General features: G+C 40.8%; 1 protein-coding gene across 1 annotated transcript in view; it reads left to right on the top strand.

The window, feature by feature from the left end:
* Positions 1-521: 521 nt before the first annotated feature.
* ADAMTSL1 (ADAMTS like 1) overlaps positions 522-21,315 on the top strand; it is a 473,068-nt gene continuing 452,274 nt past the window's right edge. Inside the window, exon 1 of the mRNA XM_062599771.1 lies at positions 522-608. Within this exon, the coding sequence (XP_062455755.1) occupies positions 522-608 (87 nt within the window). The remainder of the gene's footprint in view (positions 609-21,315) is intronic.

The raw sequence follows: 21,315 nt of genomic DNA on the forward strand, positions 1-21,315 counted from the left end.
CACCACATCCCCGCCTCTGCGCCCCATCCTTGCATGCCCGGTCCGTGCCTACACACCCCATCCCTTCCTGCACGCCCGGTGCTTGACTGTGCATGCTGTGCGCACCCCATCCCTGCCCACCCCAACCCTGCTTGCGCTCCTTGTCCTTGCAGTGTCCCAGAGCTGCCTGCGCGCCCCGTCCCTGCTTGCTCGCCCCGTCCCTGCTCGTGCGCCCCGTCCCGGAGCGCCCCGTCCCTGCGCGGCCGCCCGCGCCTGCCCGCTCGGCGGTGCCCGCTCCGCTCCCCTCCGCGCTGCCCGGCCCGGCCGGCCCGGGGCTCGGGTGCGCGGGGCGCCCGGGCGGGAGGCGGCGGCGGGGGCGGACCGGCGGCGGCCGCTCCCCGCCTCCCGCCGCCCGGCAGCGGGGGGCCGCGCCCCGCGCACCTCCCTGCCCCGCGGGGCCGCGCCGCGCCGCGCACCCCGCGCCGCTCGCACACGGCGCTGCCGCGGCGCGGAGCGGAGCGGGGCGCGGAGGCGGCAGCACCATGGCCGCGGCGGCGGCGGCGCAGCGGCGGGGCCGCCCCGGGCCCCCGCTCGCCCTCGCCCTGGGGCTCCTCGCCGCCGCCGCGCAGGTAAGGGGCGGCGGGGCCGGGGGGCGGCCGGGCCGGGGGGCTCCGCGACGGCGCGGGCGGCTCGGCCGGGCACCTGCGGCGGCGGGACGAGCCGTGCGCGCCGCCGGGCGCAGGTGGGAGCGGCGGCTCCGCGCCCCACGGCGGCCGGCTCCGCTGCCCGCGCCGCGGCGGGTGCGCAGCGCCGGGCCCCGCGCCCTGCAGCGCGGCTCCGGCTCCGGCTCCGGCTCCGGCAGCGGCACCGGCAGCGGCAGCGGCACCGGCTCCGGCTCCGGCTCCGGCACCGCCGCGGCTCTCCGCCCCTCTCGGCTCTTAGCGCGCAGGCTGTAGCCCTGGGGTGGGCGGAAAGCCCCGCTCGTGATGCGCCGTTCAGCTCCCTGGAGACCATAAACGAGCACACATCCAGCGTTGTGTGTGCCCTAAAGAAAAGCGAGTGTGAACATGGCTCTCCCTCAGTTCTCCCGTTTGTTCCTGTTCTTAAACTTTTAACATGCTCTCTAAGTGAGTAATGGCAGAATTGCAGTGAAGATGATGATCTTTTCTGGGTTTAGGGCATTGGCTAAATTTAACTCTCCCAAGAAAAAGGCCACTGAAGAGTTAAATTAAAAAAAAGAGGGTGACATACTTGAAAGGAGAAAAAAAAAGAAAAAGAAAAACACTATATAACTTCGGGCTGCTGCTGAAAGAGATGTGCCTGGTTTCCCATCTGCTCCTGAACGTATATTTTCTCTTTCCCCACAACCTCCGTAGCTCTGTAGTTGTACAGCCATGAGTGGCTTAGCTAAGTGAGCCTGAGGAAAGTTATTATTATTATTATTTTGACTGTGAAAGTTTTCTCTTGGATCAGTTGCCAAACAGGCTCCTGTTCCTGCATGGCTTCTGAAGCCCATGCACTGGAGAGGGTAGAAGTGCGCAGGTGAGACCCTGTCACTTACTGTCAAACCTGCAGATGTGGGGCCTGAGTGGGATCATGACTGTGACACCAGACGAGGCGCTGACAAAAAGCTGCTGGGTGTACTGGTAGCCGCAGCATGCATCAGGAGCGTATAGACTGGCCTGCAAGGTGCTCAGAATTGCAGATGTTGCCAGAGGAGAGATGTGCTTTAGTGCTTAAACCAATTTCTGGTGTAGTCTGGTACTTGTTTATGACAGAGGCCACTAGAGCCACAATAGCTGCAATCCTGCAATGGAAATCTCATCTGCCACCTCCTTTGTCCTTGTCACCAGCTCCTCTCCCAGGACTGAGGTCAAGCTAATCTCCTCTGGCACTTGGCTGTGCCCATGCTTACCCTGGCCTTGTGCACCTGCTTACTCTCTTTCTTGCAAGCAGCTCCTGTTTGTGGGGAATTAAAATAGCTCCTCACTGCTTTTACATGCAGAGTATTTAGGTTTACTCCTGAGAAAGTATGGAGAGAGTGAGATGCAGTGCAGAGGTCTGAGAGCAGGAACAGAAATGCAGTAAAGTTTCCTTTGGCTTTTATGTTGGATGCTTAGTTACATGAATTTCATTTTACAGTTACTAAGATGGTGTTACTCTTGAAATAGCAGAGTTTGGCACTGCCTCTTGCCTCTAGTCTCGAATTTGCACAGTGATAGTGTGAATAAAATCTTGTCCTCATGAACAGCATTTCTTAGGGCCAAGAACATAATCAACCCGTCAAGCCTCCTGTTGTTCTAGTATTTGTAATGTGAGATAGTAGCATAAGTGGGGATTAAAGCTTTGCTTTGCTAAGCACTCTCAGGTATGTGTATGTGTGTACACATAGAGAAGATATTCCTGCCTTTGGAATTGTTGTAATTCTTTAATATTGTATAATATCAATCTAAAAGTTAAATAAATTAAGACAAAAATGAAGATTCTTATCTACTAAATACAACCATAAATATAGGATTAGATGATGTAGCTATCTCATGTTATGATAAAAGGGAGCAGGCAAAATCCTTTGTCTTTTTTGGAAGAAGTAAAATGGATCTTCAGATTGGGTTTTGTTGCTATTACCATTTTATAAGTCCTTCAAGAACTTGATGGAATTTGATTTTTTAAGAATAATAATAAATAAGGTATTCGACAAAAATGTATAGTAATTCCAGATGATGGAGAACTTTACTTGCAGTATAGAATCCAGTGCTGGGATGACCTGCACTTCCATTGCATCCTCTGTTCAGTTTCTTGTGAAATTTCAGTTTCCTCTTCTCCCCTGTAGCTCTGTGTAGAAATGGCTACCTCTGTTTTTGATAATTTTGTCTCTCTTTACATTTGTAATCCAAGCTGCTGGATTTCAATACAGCTTTTTCTTTTAAATTCTTAGAATGATTCTTCTTGCAGTGGTTTTTTGTTTTCACTTTGGGGAAAGCTGCTGGGGAAAGGCTGAAGCAATCTAGATAGAAAGGGAGCTAATGGGAATGTAATGGTTTGCTAATGAACTAAATGGAGAAGAAATGGGACTTCCTGAGTGGAAAGAGAAGTCAGGTGGAGGAAGCATGTTAAGGAGACTCCCTGATGACCACAGGGAAGGAGGCCAAGGTAGGTGTCTAAAGGGATGGAAGAGAGAGGGTCTGGATGAAGAGCTGAGGTGGTGAGTTCATGTGCTCAGTATTGGGGATTGTTCAGAGAGGTGGGAAAGGAAGATGAAACCCGTGAAAAAGGAATAGGGATTATTCCAGTACTCCACTATCAGGGAAATCTACTAGTAAAAGTGCTGTATTACCCTCTGGTGAGCTGGTGGAGGGGATGATGACACCTTTTTACTCTTGTCAGTTTCTGTTAACTCAAAGGGCAGAAGTCCAGGCAGAGTATCTATAGGCTGCAGCCCTGCTGATGAAAGATATGGGTGTTTGTAAAAAACACATGAAAAACAATCTGTTGGTTTCTTTCAGTTTTGTCACATTGGTGTTTTTTGGCATAGCAGATAACATTAAGAAAATACATTAGGACTGTGAAGTCAAATGCTTAGTGTCTCACTTAAGATTGGCTTTGCAACCTCTGTTCAGTTCTTTTGTGAATATGCAATTTAAAGTAGGCTTAAATTACACTGCATCACACCTCCTTTTCCTTACCAATCTCAGTAAACAGGACAGGCTTGCATCAAGGGTGAATAAATCTGTATGAAGAGAGTAGGTATTGGTTGATGCTTGTTAGAAAAATTGGAAAGTATGACATGTATGAGATGGATAAAGCATCTGAATGCTGCCTGGGAGATCAGAGTTTGTGATGTTGGTAGAATCACTTAAGATCAAAATTTGCATAGATAATCCCTCTTTGTTCCTTGTTTTCTGAATACTTCATTTGAGACCTGAGGTGATTTTCAGTAATGCTGATTTCTCACTGAAGTAACTTCAGTCAGCGGGGTATTATGATTTGAATAACTGATGGCTGCCTAATGCTCTGAGCTCTGAAACAGCAGGTCCTAACAGATTGGGCACTTAGAGTACATGGTACTTCTGGCTTGATCTCCTCTCTTCTCCACTTGTAAATAGAAATTACTTGTGTACCCATGCACAACTGTGTAATGTTTGTGAAGTACCTGAATTTTGTATTGCTCATTTCACTAAAAAATGGATTTTAACAGTTGCAGTTTTGAACGGTATATGGCAAATACAGAGTGATAAAAGGAAAAGATGAACAGATGCTTGCAACAGGACAAGAGGGTCACCAACTGAATCACAGGAAGTTTCGCCTGAATATGAGGAGGAATTTCTTTACTATGAGAGTGACAGAGCACTGGAACAGGTTGACCAGAGAGGTTGTGGAGTCTCCTTCTCTGGAGACATTCAAAACACTCCTAGACACAATCCTGTCTAACATACTCTAGGTGACGCAGTTTGAGAAAGGACAACAGGAAGGGCTTCTTCAAATACATCAGCAGCAAGAGGAGGACTAGGGAAAATGTGGGCCCACTACTGACTGGGGCAGGGACCCTGGAAACAGGGGATACAGAGAAGGCAGAATTACTGAATGCCGCCTTTGCTTCAGTCTTCACTGCTAAGGGCAGCCCTCAGGAATCCCAGAGCCTAGAGGCAAGGGAGAAAGTCTGGAGAAGGGAAGACTTTCCTTTGGTTGAGGAGGATAGGATTAGAGACCTTCTGGGCAAGCTAGACATCCACAAATCCATGGCCGTGGTTGGATTCACCCACGGGTACTGCGGGAGCTGGCAGATGTTGTTGCCAGGCCGCTCTCCATCATCTTTGAGAGGTCCTGGAGAAAAGCAGAGGTGCCTGAGGACTGGAAGAAAGCCAGCGTCACTCCAGTCTTCAAAAAGGGCAAGAAGGCGGACCCAGGCAACTACAGGCTGGTCAGTCTTACCTCCATGCCTGGAAAGGTGATGGAACAGCTCCTTCTGGATGTCATCTCCAAGTGTATGGAGGAAAAGAAGGTGATCAGGAGTAGTCAGCATGGATTCACCAAGGCGATTCACCAAGACACGGTCTCCCAGAACATCCTCCTAGATAAGCTCAGGAAGTATGAGTTAGATGAGTGGAGAGTGAGGTGGATTGAGAACTGGCTGAAAGGCAGAGCTCAGAGGGTTGTCATCAGTGGCACAGAGTCTAGTTGGAGACCTGTGGCTAGTGGCGTCCCCCAGGACTCAGTCCTGGGTCCCATCCTGTCCCATTTCTTCATCAATGGCCTCGATGAGGGGACAGAGTGTCTCCTCAGCAAGTTTACTGATGCTACCAAGCTGGGAGGAGTGTCTGACACACCTGAGGGCTGTGCTGCCATTCAGAGAGACCTGGAAAGGCTGGAGAGCTGGGCAGAGAGGAATCTCATGAGGTTCAACATGGGCAAGTGCAGAGTCCTGCACCTACGGAGAAATAACACTGGGTACCAGTATGGGCTGGAGAGCAGCTCTGCAGAGAAGGACCTGGGAGTGCTGGTGGATGACAAGTTGACCATGAGCCAGCAATGTGCCCTTGTGGCCAGGAAGGCCAATGGTCTCCTGGGGTGCACTGGAAAGACTGTTGCCAGCAGGTGGAGGGAGGTGATCCTGCCCCTCTACTCAGCCCTGGGGAGCCATTTGAAATGCTGTGTGCAGTTCTGGGCTCCCCACTACAAGAGAGACATGGAGCTATTGGGGAGAGTCCAGCGTAAGGCTATGAGGATGATCAGAGGGCTGGAGCACCTGCGCTATGAGGAACGGCTGCGAGAGCTGGGCCTCTTCAGCCTGGGGAAGAGAAGCCTGAGGGGGGATCTGATCAATGTGTACGAGTACCTGAAGGGAGGGTGTCAAGGGGATGGGGACAAACGCTTTTCAGTTGTCCCATGTGACAGGACAAGAGGCAACAGGCCAGAACTGAAGCACAGGCAGTTCTGCCTGACTGTGAGGGGGAATTTCTTCCCTGTGAGAGTGACGGAGCACTGGAACAGGTTGCCCAGAGAGGTTGTGTATCTCCTTCTGTGGAGATCTTCAAGGCCTGCCTGGATGCAACCCTGTCTAACATGTTGTAGGTGACCCTTGTTGAGCAGGGGGACTAGATGTTGGACTAGATGCTCTCCAGAGGTCCCTTCCAACCTCACCCACTCTGTGATTCTGTGTGATTGTATGTTGTTGAGGGGGACACTGCCTCACTTGCATGCAAAATGAGGAATGGCCTGTTAGGTGGAAAAATATATCCAATAAATAAATAAGAGATATACCAAAATGTAGAAGTGTAAGTGGGAGTAGTTCAGATTGTACATGCATAGCAGATTCGGTCATTTCCTAAACTTGACAACCCTATTCTAATGCTTCGTGCTTTTAATATAAACAGATTGCTTCCTTTTTGATCGTTTTGCCTCCTAAATACTGACTGCAGGTTTAGCAATGTTACGTATTAAAGATAGATGCCTTTTTAAGTGCAAAATGGATTAGTGTTCTTTCCACCAATTCTATTAGCTGCCTTGTTTCCTAGAAGAAAGGTTATAATAATAGCCCAAGCAACTAGGTATTTGTCAGGGTTAAAGAAAAAAGTTGGGTAAGATTGTCTGGTGATGAACATGGTTAACCTGCATGTGTTACTAATTAGCAAGTATATAAACACAGAATAACCATAGAATAACTTAGGTTGGAAGGGACATCCAGAGGTCATTTAGTCCAACCCGCTGCTCTAAGCAGATCTGATTAGATGATATTGCTCAGGATGTGTCCAGTCGAGTCCTGAGAACTTCGAGAGGCTTTGTAGCCTCTCTTCGTTCCATCTAATATCTGACCATTTTCAGAGTAATGGATTTTTCCTTTTACCTAGTCAAGATTTTTCATGTTTTAATTGGCACTCATTACCTGTTGTCCTATTGCCATGCATCTCGGAGAAGAGTTTTGCATGGTTTTTTCTGTGCCCTCCTGTCACACAGGAGCAAGCAGCACTAGAGTCTCCTCTTCCCCTTCTTGTCTCCTGGCCAAGCCAGCCCAGCTCCCTCCACCTCTGCTCCTGCACCCGGCCCTCCAACCATCATGGTAATCCTGTGTGGCAGTCACTCCTGCAAGGCACCATCTGGCCTCTGCTGGGGAGACCTGTTTTTTGTGCTAGGAGTTTCGACAGTCTTGGTTAGCAACTGAATCTTTTCCTTGTACCTCAAACTCACTTAACATGAAAAAGCAGCCAAGGAAGAGTGCAGGTGCTTTTCTAATTCTCTTCCATTGCAGATCCACTCTTCAATACTTTTTCACTGCCATTTCTTCTTCTAAAATACCCTTTTTTCAACAAAATATAATAAAGTATGACTTGCCTGTGATGAAAAAGATGATCAGGCATGATAAAGTCTGTCAGTGGGATGATGCATGGTGACCTATACTGTCAGGTTATTATCTAAATCCAGTAACCCAAGAATCCCTCTGTGCTTCTGCTCCTGTATTTTGTCTTCCTATAACGGGTCAAGTACATGGGTATATCTTATCATTGTGTACATTGAGGCATTCTGCATCCTAGATCTGCAGTCATGTCCAGGCTGCAAAGAAGGCATTTCTTTTTTAGTGCGCAATGTAACAGCAATGTAGCATGTCAAGTTTACAAGAGCTGGTGAATAATGCCATATGCAACTGAATCATAACCCTGTTAAATTAAATTAAACTCTTCAGGCTCTTCTCAGTCTTAACGGTATGCATTTTATGTGCCTTTTGAGAGAAATGTGCGTCAGCATACTTATTGAACTGTTGAATTGCTGCAAGGAAAGTTACTGGGAAGTAGAGAAATGGAAAGGAAAGAGATGGCGTAGGGCCTCTGGGAAATATGCTAAGCAAAGGTACAGTAGGTACTTCAGAATAAACTGTGGGGTGAATAGATCATTGGTCTTATTTGGCAGTTATGTGTTCTGAAAATAAGAGTCAAAAAAGAAAACAGAAAAAATAAATTGTATACATTCAGAATTAATGTATGAGTAGAAAACAGATTGTAGCAATGAGTTCTGTTGGGTAATACAAAGCCCAGTTCTTTAAAAATGTTACTCTACTGAGTGGAGGAAAGCAATATTATATGGGCTGCCTAGAACAGCTCTGGTGTGGAACTGGGGTGAGCAATATAGCAGGACTTTCCCATCTCTGCTATCAGAGGAATTAAACAAAATCTATTCTTGCATCTATGCTTTAATTTGTTCACAGTCCTGTATGGCCAGATGCCATAAATAATGACTGCATTACATCAGTCCTAGATACGGGTTGTGGAGTGTTTTTTTGATACTGTTACTTTTGACTCAACAGAGTGTTTCCAGAATTCTCATCTGTAGGAATACATTTTTTTTTAACTGACCCTGTACGTATCTTATGCCTTTAATGAGGCATTTAATAATGGATGAGTGGATTTATGCAAAATGGCAAGCAATTGTTTCACTTAATTTTGTTTTGACTTACAGATTAAATGAGCGTATGTGTAATATAGCACTGAAAGTCCTTCTGGTGGATTTTGATGTAGTTATAATAACATCTCTGCTGCGTATAGCTCAGGCGGGAGGCAGAAACCAGTTTTTGTTAGGGTTGCACAGGTGTCTGCATTCTGTAAAAAGTAGACATCAAGCAAAGACTTCTTTTATAAGAATTTCACTACTTCTGTGTAACTGCAAAAGCCAAAACTTAGTCCTCTGTGGCTACATTTTTTGTTTTCTGTTATTTCTCAGTATTAAATAAATAGAGGGAAGCCAGACTCATCCTGACTTAGATTAACACCCAAAAAAAAGACTGACCAGCTGCTCTGCATCAGGTTTCTTATCCATGAAAAACACCCCTCCTGTTTTACCATATGCTTGGTTGTCCTATGTCATAGTGGAAGGGGAAATTAAGAAAGGAAGAATTTTTGGAGAGATGAATAGTATTTTAAGCTTTTCTTTCAATTTCATAAAACTTGATGTTTAAGGCTTTAAAATTTTGCAGTTGGCTGGAGAGTCAAGGAGGTAGAGATCAAACTGAATGACTGAATGAACATTTTGCTTAACCGATGTTTGGAAAAGTGCCACATTTCTAAAATTCTTGTTTTTCAGAAAAAGAGCAACTGTAATAGGCAGTAATAGGCAGTATCATAAACGTCATGGCTGTTTATTGTGATATAACATGAATGGTGGTCCCAGTTTGGAGTGAAAATAACTTGATATTTCTTTGAAATTTCATTAGAAAATTGTCCTTTTTGACAATGGAAGTACCTGAAATCTTAAACATCTGTACATTTTAGTGAGAAAATCCTGACTTTGAAAAACCTCTCACAGAAAAAAGGTAGGTCTATGTAAAAGTCAGGGATTCATTTTGAAGTATTTTTTCTCTCCCCTTCCCCACCCTTATTTCTACCCAGTGGTTTTGCTCCTGCTAAAAAGTATGTGTGTACGTCTTGTATATGTGACTGTGGTTGTAAGTGATCCCGGTGAACCTAGGAAATCAACTTACACAGATTTATGTGTTTGCATGTTTGGAGACCGTGTCTGAACAGTCCTTAGAAATGAAACAAGACCTCCCTCCATGTTTGGTGTGTCCCTCCCCATTGCCTTTTACTTCTAACCTTTAAATTGCAGATAATGGCACTGGATATTTCCTGCAAAGGCTTATAATGAGCCATGCCACTGAAGGATAATACCTCACCTGTGATTTGTACAGTGGATTTTCGAATTCTGCTTAGTGGAAGACTGCTGTCAAGAGATAAACTCTTGAAATCCACTTGGAGTTAAATAAAGTGCTTATGAGTTTCTGTGCTGCACTGCAATGATCAATTGAAGGCAATGTTTATTCAGGAGATGAGTGCTTTTCAAACTTTGTATTAACTTTTCTTTTTCTTTTTTTTTTTTTCCTTTAAGAGATACTCTTCAGATTCTAGTCAGCATTGTATTTAAAGAATTTGCTACAAAAATGTTCTTATCAGCCCTGTCTAGGGTTAAATTCTATGAGGTCCTGCCCAGCTTCACTGAGTCTTTATGAAGGAGTATTTCAGGAGGTTAAAGGGAGGTTGCCAGATGGGTCAGAATTTTTGGCTTAAACTTGGAAATTTATGTTGGTATTTAGGTCCATACTGAAGGTCATATTATGAGAGAGTGAGCTGTGTGTTTGTTTTTTAAGTCCCTCATTTTTATGTTTCATAGTTCATAATGCTTAAATGTTTTTACTTGCTAACAAAATATACTCTTATCTTACTGTCTCTTAAAACAATCAGCTATTATTACAGCCTTGCACATATATTCTTGTATATGCAGTGCTGGGAAGTGTCAAAGTTAGAATTCATTAAAAAAATCCCTTGATTGCCCTCACCACCATACCATTCAACTGCAGAAGATACAGAGATGAATAATTGATCATTCCGTGAGTGAATTACACACAAATGAAAGTATGCTTGATCTGTAATAAGCAAAACTAAAATATGAAACACACATACTAGTTTCATATAAGCAGGAAAGCATTTTGTTTTTCTTTTAGTCTAGATGCTTGTGCTACATTAACATTTTTATGAGAACAAAAGTTTCTGTCCTCCCTACCCTGTATTAATTCTCTGATACTCTTGACAGCAGTGCCATAACATTGTTAACGATGTTTTGTGTTTTGGAGTAAATGAGCATATTGAACACAGGAGTATGTATGTATGTATTTATTTGGTAACATGTGCTCTTTTAAATAGAGAGGACAACATACCTTTTTGGCTGAAAGATTTTTTGTCGAAGACCATGAGATTTCTTTATCTTTGCATCATTTTATTTATTTTGTTTTCCTGATCTGAAACTATGTGGTTGTAGAAGGATGTAGAAGATGTACACATCTTCAATAAAAAATTTAAAACATGTTTTTCCTGAGCTAATCACAGTGAGGTTGCAGTTTAGAAAGGATTTATTATTTGAAGACTAGTTTTTTCAAAGAGGTTGAGCATGGGGTTTACTAGACTGCCATCGATCTTTGACATGGTTTGGATACCTAGCTTAATCTTATTATGGTAACAGATGTATCTAGTAGACACTGAACAGCCAGATAATGAAAAATGTTTTTATCTACTAGAAAAGACATATCAGTAAAAGAAACAGGAAAACTGGACACTTGATGTGTGTTCAGTGGGAGAGATAAAGCAGAATTCCTCTGACAGGCCATAGTTTCAGCACATCCCTTGACTTACTGACTGACTAACAGCAAGCTGATGACCTTAGTATTTTGGGTAGATAATATAAAAGTGGTTGAATCTTGATACTGGGAAAGTAAGTTCATTTAAAAGAGTACTAGATGGATATATGAGTGCAAATTTCACAGCATATTAAGCTTCCTGCTAAAACAGAATTTTGAGAAAGGAGTTTAAAGCTAGAGCTGAACATTATTTGAAGAAAGGTCTATGAACAGAGAAAACTCTTTTTTGGAAAGGCTTACTTCAGGTTGTATTGAGAAATTATGGGAACTTTTTTTGTAAATATTTTATTTGAATCATATTTGAAGTTGGAAGTTCTTATTTATCAGGCTCTAAATTACTTTGTTTCTGTAATTAGCTGAAACTTCATACCTGGTTAAAGTGAATCATTCTGAAATTACTTAGCAAAACTTACAGGCTGGCCAGAGATTAATTTTTTTTTTTTTTTTACTTCATTAAAATTATTATTTATTTCATAATTGTATTTATTATTTTGGAAGATTTAGTGAGGGTAATGGCTCTTGCAATTTTTTTTTCTTCTTAAGTGTTAACAAAAACTTGCCTGATACCTAAAATTTCTGTCAGAGAGGAAGATGGGTTTCTGCTCAGGCTTAAAATGGTAATATTCGTTTGCCTCCTGTGCTTATTCCATTCTCTCCTGTAAATAAGGTGTTGGGATGTTCTTTGAAATTGATGATGTAAATTTAAGTATTTGCATTAAGTCTGCAATAATTTTCAAGGAGTCATTAAAGGATCTATTTTTAAAATTTTTCTTTTGTTGAACTTTCAAGCCTCACCTTTCAGTAGTGGTTTTAATTTGGAATAGGTATTCAACATGTTGTTTGTAAACTGATAGTCTGGGGAAAATGAAAAACTGCTTATAATAGTATCAAAACTATCTTCAACCTTAACTTATGATCCTAATTCCAGAATCTTGCCACTTGTTCAGACCTGTCGTTCTGCTTTTAATTGGCTGCTGAGTAGAAGGAATTAGAGCTGATATTTTAATAGGACCCCCAAAATATCTTGGGTTGTGGCACGGCCCTTTTTCTGGTCTTGGAGACTGCAGACTGACATGGTTTCATGCCAGATCACCCTTAAAGAATACACATACAAAGCCAAAGCAGCGTGCTTCCACACGAAAACCCAGGTTATCAGGTGACTCAGCTAGTGCCTCACAAGGTCAGTATCTGACTCTGTCTGCCTTTGAGCAAAATAAACTCTGGCTTTTTGCATGTGAGGGTTTAAATCTTCCTAGGCCCCCTTAAAAACTGAAGCCAAGATGAAAATATGGAAGAAGGCTAAGTATAAAGCTGTTCACCAGGCTTTTTTTAGAAGTATATTTAGAGTCTTGTCAGGGTCCTGTAATATCCTCATGGGGTTTTAACTTTAATAGAACAAGTTTTGGAATAGTGACCATAGCTACAGAAGAAAATTGACACATCACTTGCTCTGGTTACTCTGGACAGGCAACGTGATAAAATGCAATAGTTTCCCAAGCTATTTTTTAAAAAAACATAGCTAGGTAGGTTGTTAATCAAGAATTCATATGATCCAAAAAATATATCAGGTTGTAATAACCGTTTTAGCATTGCAGCAGCTATAATTAGATGACATTGTTAAAGTAAGTACAAGAAAACTACTGGCATAGCTACTGAGGGTAGAGACTACAGGAGTTAAAATATTTTTACAGCTGATGAAAGGAACTTTAGTATATTTGTGTTGCTGTGGTGGAATTGCATCAAATATTCAATGAATTAATTGCCATTATAAGAAAGGAGTAAGAGAGATCTACGTATGCATTTATTCTGTTAAACTGTAATTTCTGAAAGGTTTTAATCCGTCCTGCTGAAAAAGAGGATAGCAATTTTACAGAAATATAATTTTTAAAATACTTCAAAATACTAATATTTTATGCTAGCTTATAAAGATGTCTGTAAAAATAAGATCACGAAGCTGGAAATTGAAGTTTGCATCTTTTATTCCTCTGAATTGCTGCATGGAAATTTGGCACCATGTGCGCAACATACTTAGCTCTCCTGTATTAGATGAGATCATTTGTGAAATGAAGACCGTCATATTTTGCTTTGTCATTGGTAATTCAAATAGAAATACCTTAATAAAGTGCTTTGAATCCCACTGAGTGTTCTTTTTTAATTTTGTGCTGCAGATTGGGTACTCAATTCTGTAAAAATATTTTGCTCTTTCTTTTTTTGTCTGCTCACAACAGTTTGTCTTCTGATACGTTGTGCGAATATTTGCTGTTGCCTTGTGAGGAAGATAAATTGTATTTGGTCCTGTGGAGACAGGAGGAGTAGATAGAGCCACCCAAGTTGTACCTAAAAAGCCATTAGTGAAACCATTTTCCGTCATCCTTCTAAATCTGTGCCTGCAGCATCTGGTCCTTCCTTGGTGCTCTTTCTGCTCTTGTAAAAATGGCAGGAACTGGATTTAACCTGAGTGGAAGTGCTGTATTAATGCAAAGCAGAGCTGGAAGAGGAGACTAAAACATTTTTGAATACTTAGTTTAACATCCTCAATTTCATAAGGCTTTTGAGCCCGCTAAAAAGGGCATTGGATTGTGTCAAGATCCGTGGCTGATGTAGTAATACAAAACCTTCTTTGCATGGGATGCTTGAATGCATCTCCTAGAAACCAACTTGAGAGGCTTTTTTTCCTGTTCCTCTGGCTACTTCTTAACAGGAAAAGAAATGCAGAAAAACGTCTTACGATAGTGTAACGCCCCCCTTCTCTTCACAGGATGCTGTTATTGCTATATTTGCTGGTAGGAAAGGTGAGGAATTCCAGAAAATCTTGAGACGGGTGTTACTTGCTTTTTACTTAGATTTTGTCTTCTGGGGAGTATTTACCACAGCAGCTTGGAAAATTGACCTTAGCCTTCAGTGTAGAGGAAAGAGGTGTGCCTTTCTTTCACCCTCCCAATACCCAATTTAACTTCAGCTCATACAGCGCATGAAGTGCAATTACAATTTTTACTCATGGGGAAGCGTACTAAAACTTTGGATAAATAGATTTTTAGATATCTAACATACACTGACTATATTAATTTTTAAAAAATGTTTGGCAATATGTGTATGAGTACATAAGTCTTATTTATTGCATCAGACTTAAATGTGGAAGAATAGATATTTTCCAAATGTCCAAGGTCCTTGGATAGAAATTGGTTTCCTGCAGATCTTAGAAAGGGCCAGCTATATATTTAAGTGGTAAAATACCTAGTATTTTTAAAAATTCATAAAAAACACGAAACAGCAAAGCCTGAAAGCAAAAATGTGACTTTAAGTTTACTGGGCTGGAATAAACCTATTCTTAGAATGCTGTCTTTCAGACTGTCATGCAAGAAGACAATTATATGCCTGGTTAGTAAGTCTTATCCAGCTACAAAACTCAAAATCTACTCTTTTGAAGGCCCTCTACACACTTATCTGATTTTCTTTACCCTTGTATAATGATATAGCTTAGATTTTTTTGGTCATCATTTAATAAAATTTTGTATTGAATTCTATCAAAAGTAACTTAATTCAGCCTTTTTTGTGTGTTTTGTATTGTAAGAGGGCTACTGACTGAGTCTCCTCTCCCACTACTTAACCCCCCCCCCCCAGTTTCATTCATTCATCAGTTTCTTCAGTTTCAGGAGTTGATCTCCGCATCTGAAAGCTCAAGTGTGGGCTGTTTTGGGGCTGTATGTGCCTCTGTCCTTGCTATGCTGTTGCCCGGCTGCCCTGGCCATGCTGAGCTTCGAGCTGCAACCAGAGCCAGGGAACATGGAGATGACCGGACTGCTGGCAGGAGGGTGGGGGTTGCACCAGATGGAAGATACTAGTGTCTGATTTAGCAGTAGTTAGAGTGGACCTGGTATGGCTGGATTGGGGTCTGGTCTTTCCGTGCAGCGTGGGAACAGGTAGGTAAAAAGGCTGATCTTGTGAGTGCTGTCAGTGGCTACCATGATGAATTCAGTACATTGTTGGAAGGAATATTATTTCTTAGGAAAGAAGTAATATATGTTGAAACAAGTAGAATCAACAAGCAGCAGTTTTTGCCTTCGGGGTTTTGTAATAAATGATAGTTGGTTATGGATTTGGGCACAGGCTACAGGATGGGCATGCCTGATGCACAAAATTACCTTTCTTGTACTTACTTAAGTCCTGTTAAATGTGTTCAACGCATGTTGAATTGCTAGTACAGTTCAAACAGAAGTGTCTGAAGTTGAACAGGCAAACATGTCTCAAGATGACCAACAGTATTTCTTCAAATTGCTCCTCTGCATGAGATAAATGTGTGCAAAAAGGTCTAAGTTATTTAATCTCTCTGTATTTTGAACAGAGCACTCTTAAGCACCATGAGGTTAGCTCATGTAAACATAATTTGGCAGACAGCAGCAGGAATTATTATGCAACCACAATATGTGTGAGACTAAGTGAAAGACAGCAATAAGCAGTTTGTGCTGCTGCTGGCACATTTTACTGCAGCTGAATTCTGCACATCAGACCTGAAAAACATTTCTGAAATTATTTCTGCAAGCAGTTCATCTTCAGTGGAACAGTAAAAGTAGAAAAGAGAGACATTTCCTTTTTCATTTGTATGAATGTAGTAGTGCAGTATATTTAGATTTTTTTACCTTTTAAAAACTTTTGTTTCAGGATTCTTTTTTATTAAAAAGGAGCTTTCAGTTTCTGATCTGATCTTTTAATGAACTGACATGTTCCTTATGTCTGCCTTATAGTTTATAAGGGATACTTTCTTTTGCATCGCTGAAGACAGCTAATGAGATAATATGAGAGTCTTACTATGTTGCTTCATGAGTAAGAGTCTGTATGTTTTGCTGAGTCACATGTAAACTGAAATCCTGTGATTATATACACGGGAATGTGTATATGTTTAACTATAAAGGGATTGGTCCTATAGGTTGTCCTGTTACCGGTTTGTCCTGTGACTTAGATCAGCATATAACATGTCCTGTACCTTTAGGTCAGCATGTAATTAAGAAGAGAACTTGTCTTCAATGTATGCTGCTTCTTCCCATCTGTTCTTGACAAGGCGTATTTTAGTGTGTATTTGCAGTCAGTTCCAATTCAGTCCTTGAGACTCAAACACAAGTTTCTAGATGGCATATTTATTCATGACAACATCCGTTATCCACTACAACTGTGTTTTTTAGTCAGTGCATTCATTGTAGACTTTGTCTTCATTGCAGTCAAGACCAATGTCCATTCAAAGGATTTTAAATTGTGCTAGACCATCACTTTGCTTTAAAGGCGAGGCGTCCTGTTCTGTGGGGCAGGTTGTTCTATGGTGCGAATTTGACTGGCTCTGCTTTGGAGTTATGCGACGAAATAATCCATTAAAATAAAACAGTAGATCGGTCTATGCAAAAAATGGCCATGTTTGATATGGAAGGACAGACGGATTTACATTTGAGATTAAAAATCTGAATGCATCTCACAAACTAATAAAGAAAGATGAAGTTCTGGTTAGTAATCCATTAAAGGACTGGTAGCAGAGAGCTGGATTCAATGCCATCTTCAGCATTAAACCTCCATAACCTTTGGCAAAATATTTAGCACTGTAACTGTTTTAAGGTGATTATACCTCAGACACTTGGATAAAAAGACAGTTAGGAGGAAGAACAGATTTGTAAAGCATATTGAAAATGAAATGTCCTTTATATTTAAATTGTGTTGTTGTGAGAATTAAAAGTCTCTCAGGGGCATTTCCAAGGCCACACCAGCATCTGAGAGATTATTTCATCACAAAAATGCCAGTGATAAGCAATGTGTGGAGTTTGCAATGACTGGAAAGAGAGACTGGCACTGCCAGTTTCAAACAGAACTTCTTTCAAGTGATGCACAAGTTTGTCAGCCAGTATTTTTATTTTGATAAAGAGGATGTAATGAAAGCATCTTATGCAGGCAGTCACTTGGGGAGGCAGAAATCCCGGTCTGTTCATATAATCTAGGCCTCTTTTGCCTCTAATCAATTGTGATGGAGTAGATACAATTCAGTACTTATTTTCCCCTCTAGAAATAGAGCTGTCTTGGAAGCATGTAGGTAACTAGTTTATTTTTTTTATTTTTTTTTTTATTTTTTAAATACAAATTGATTGCAAAGATAGCACTGAGTTTTTATATTATTATGCTTACTAGCAATACTGCTGAAATATGGGCAAAGTATCTTGAGTAACACTAATGTAAGTATGTGATAAAAATGGACTGATTTAATTTTGATCTATCATCTGATGCACTGTCAAGCTAGAGATTAGACACAATGATTGCTATGCAAAATACAAAAGAGAAAAAGTTTCCAATTTAAAGGAAACTTTCCCTTGCATTGCATAAATATATTAGAAAAATATCAATACAAGATGTATTGAAAGGTTAGACTTTAACAATTTGCATGTGTGTATGTGTGGCTCAAAAAAAGGATGGAAAGGGCCACACAATTATCTATAATATGTAGTGGGGAAAGGCTGAATTTTCCTTTTGAACTGATTGTTTGATTTATTTATTTATTTTTATTATTTTTTTTTTGGAGGATGAGAAAAGATAATCACTTGCAGAAAAATCTCACTCTGTGTTGTTTTTAGGCCATGGGATAGAAGGGGGAGGTTCCCTTCTTTGAGTGCCATATCCTGCAACAAGGAGACAGGATTGATATGGACTATTTAGAAAAGGATACAACTATCAAAGCAAGCTGAAGGTGGCTGAAAAAAAGAAACAGTGTAGTGTTACCCTTGAAGAAGAAAATAATAATAGCAATATAGTGAAAATCAAATAAAGTACCTGTATTTACGTCTCAAAGAAGAGAGGCAGGAATCTTTTTCTTTTCATAAACACTGCTACCATGTTGAAGACTTTTCCCTCAACTTAAAACACTTATCTGTCTCTCTGATGAACAAGCTAGTGTTCATGTATTGCCCATTTATGTGCTGGCTGGGGAAACTCTTTTGACAGGCTGAGGAGAAGTAATTGCAGATTTCTGCCACAGACAATAAAAACTGATGCATGGAGGAGCATGAGAGCACAGGGAGCAGAGCTGCTCCTGCATCTCACTAGTGTTATGCCTTGGGTTGTGAACTGGAGCCTCTTAAATATCTTTTACCTCCACACTTTTCTTCCTGCCCCCAAACAGCTATGATCCCAGAAGGCAATACTGTCTTCACAGATCCTGCTATAGGATTGCTCTGAGGTCTTAAATATGTAAAATCTCTTAAGTACTTTTTTGCCTCATTGTAAAACAGAGATGAAAGTTTATCCTTAATATTATGGGCTTAAAAGTGGGGATTTGTATATTCTTTAGGTAGTACACTGCACAGTAAACCTAGATCTTGACCATGTTCTTTCAAAAAAATTACAGTTTACATAATAACTAAAAAACATAGACTTTAATAGCAGAAGCTTTGCTAGGTGCATTCTTGCAGACTAAATGCTTTTGGATTACAGGATTACTTGAAACTGCTGTTTAAAATAGTTAGATTTTTGTGAATTTCAATCCTACTATTCAAGTTGGGATCTGCTGGGTACATTTTTCTTACTTGTAATAACAAGATTACTTGCCTTCTCCCCAAAGAGTGGACTGAGTCAGTCAGGAACTCATATCCCTCAAACTCCTCACAATAATGTTTCCATTGGTTCTCCCTGGCTTAGTCATGATATCTATTTTTTTCCAGGACTACACTGCTGATAAATTTCTCTGTAGCACTGGGTAAAATTATGATATGGAAAGTAATTCTTAAAATGGAAAAAAAAGAAGAATCTTTCCCTTTTTTTTAATACTGTGGTTTAATGCTTTCGTCAGCTCTTTCTAGCATGGCTGAAATAAAGAAGACAAAAGCCAAAGAACTGACAGTACATCCCTTCTTCTGGACATACCACCTTCATGAAAAAACTTTGGTTACAATTCTGCATGTTGGCATTTCTGTCTACCTGTGCAGTAGACAAAACTTGGAAGTGTAGCCCCATGTTCAGGAGGGATCTCTGAAGAAACACTGCCTTCCGGTGCCCTCTCCTCCCGGCTGGTATGTACGTGTGCAGATTGCATTTGCTGAGGAGGTGCAGTTTGCTGGGTTTTACCATCAGACTGGCTAGTGCTCTGGCCTTCTCTCTCTGCCTTTACGAGATAAGATATTTTGACACTGTTAGGGAGATTCTGTCAGGCAGAGATGCCCTGAGAAAACCATAACTGTTGGCAGCTTTTAAGACTGACAGCAAGGCAGAGTTGTTTAAATATAATTGTGTCCTGGATTGGTCCAACAGCCTTTCTATTCTTGGGTAATCAAGTACAGCCCAGATTGCCTTTCCATATCTGCTCTTTGTTTTATACGGTATGAAGCGGTGAAAGGGAATCTTTTAGATTATTCTAGTTTCATTTAGATTATTCTTCCACCAGAGATGGTTGAGTAAAGGCAATTTAAACCAGATAAATACTTCTATTTTTTGTTCGGGGAATTCTTTTTGCAGGGAACATATTCTGACCATTTTTGTAATACAGAAACCTGATAGTAAGAAAAGTTGGAAGCATGGCTTTTGGACTTAACAGCTGTACCTAATTTTGCGAACATGAGCTTTTGGCACATTTGCAATTCTTGCAGTAGGCAATGTTTGTCTGAACAGTGGCATCTAACATGAGTTAGGAATTTAGAATACATTCTTGATTGCATAAAAAGCACAGAACGTCAGATGTCCCAGGACAACAATAATATTTACAGGAATTATTTTTGTCCATTACATAACACCTTTTATTAACAAGTAGGAGGATTTTTTTCTTTTTTAATTTTTGGGATGGCTTTGGAAGCACTTCTTATTTTACATAATTTGTTTCACAAGACTATCAATCTTGTTTATTTGCTCTTCCAGAATGTCCAAGTGGAAGACTGAAATAGTAAGATGGCCTAAATTACAAAGATTTAGGTAGGATTTATTTTAACCTTATAGAAGTTCTCATTTCTTAAAAGTTCTGAGGTGTGTGCTTATAATTCTGAGAGGGATAAACAACTGATACTAGATTTAAAAAGTTAAGTCACTGTAAACTAATTTTAAATATACTGTAGAATGAGTAGAAGGTGAACATAGTCATACGGTGATTGGAGTATAAGCCTTCCATTTTCATGTTATTGATAAGACCTGGGTTTTGTGTGCTCTGACTGAAGCGAAGAACATAACCTACAGTTTTTTCAAGAAAATGTTTCAGAGGTGAGACTTTCCCTTATGTTCTTGGTATGAACTGTTTCTTAGAAATCACAGATCATCAGATTTGGGCATTCTGAGGATTTTGCACTGCAGTGACAGGGAGAGAATGAGATTACTATGTTGTAGCTTCAAATCATCTCAACCAGTTTCATGCCTCTGAAGAGAGCAGCAAGAAGTGTGCTGATATCAAGGTTTGCTTTTTAAACAAGGGGAAGCAGCAGTCCACAGAGCCTCAGACAGAAAGTGTTGGGAACCATCCTTTTCCAGTTGTGTTTGAGTGGTTTAGGTAAGCAGGTGGCTGATCTTATTAAGGTCAACAATATGTAGAAAATTTTCTTTAACTTTCCCATACATGCACTGAAGGAACACATCTTTCATTTTTTTAAAAAAATCTAGAGGACAAGAAATCAGTGTAGCTGAGGGTTTCCAGTGAATGACTTTTGGTTATTGGATGTAAGAGTAAAAGTTGTGGAGTTATTTGAGAAGGAAGTATGCAATTTTCAACAGGATTAATTGGGCAATATATTTATTTAGATATATACCTATGATGTAGTCAAACAATATAAAATTTGACATTGTGTTTGTCTTTAGTAGCAACAATACTTCAACTTGTCTGGTTATAATGATTGACTATACAATTATTATTTTTAAATAGTTGGTCAAAAGGAAGAAATTTGTCCTCGGAAAGCTTACTTATACAATTTAAATATTAAATTAACCTAGCCTGTGTTAATTCTTAACCATAGTAATAAATTACTTAACAAAACCAAAATTGCATTTTTCTCTTGTGTTTGAGCATTATGAGAACAAAGAAAGCAAATGAAGCAAAACAATTATCTTATAAAATTTCATGATTGGAGTGTATATATACTGCCCTAAAACAGTTTCCTGTAGATGAGGTGTCTGCTTTATACTATACTATGATTTTTGTCTTACCTCTACCAATTATGGGATCTTTTGAA

The sequence above is a fragment of the Rhea pennata genome, chromosome Z, assembly GCF_028389875.1.
Source record: "Rhea pennata isolate bPtePen1 chromosome Z, bPtePen1.pri, whole genome shotgun sequence".
Lineage (NCBI taxonomy): Eukaryota > Metazoa > Chordata > Aves > Rheiformes > Rheidae > Rhea > Rhea pennata.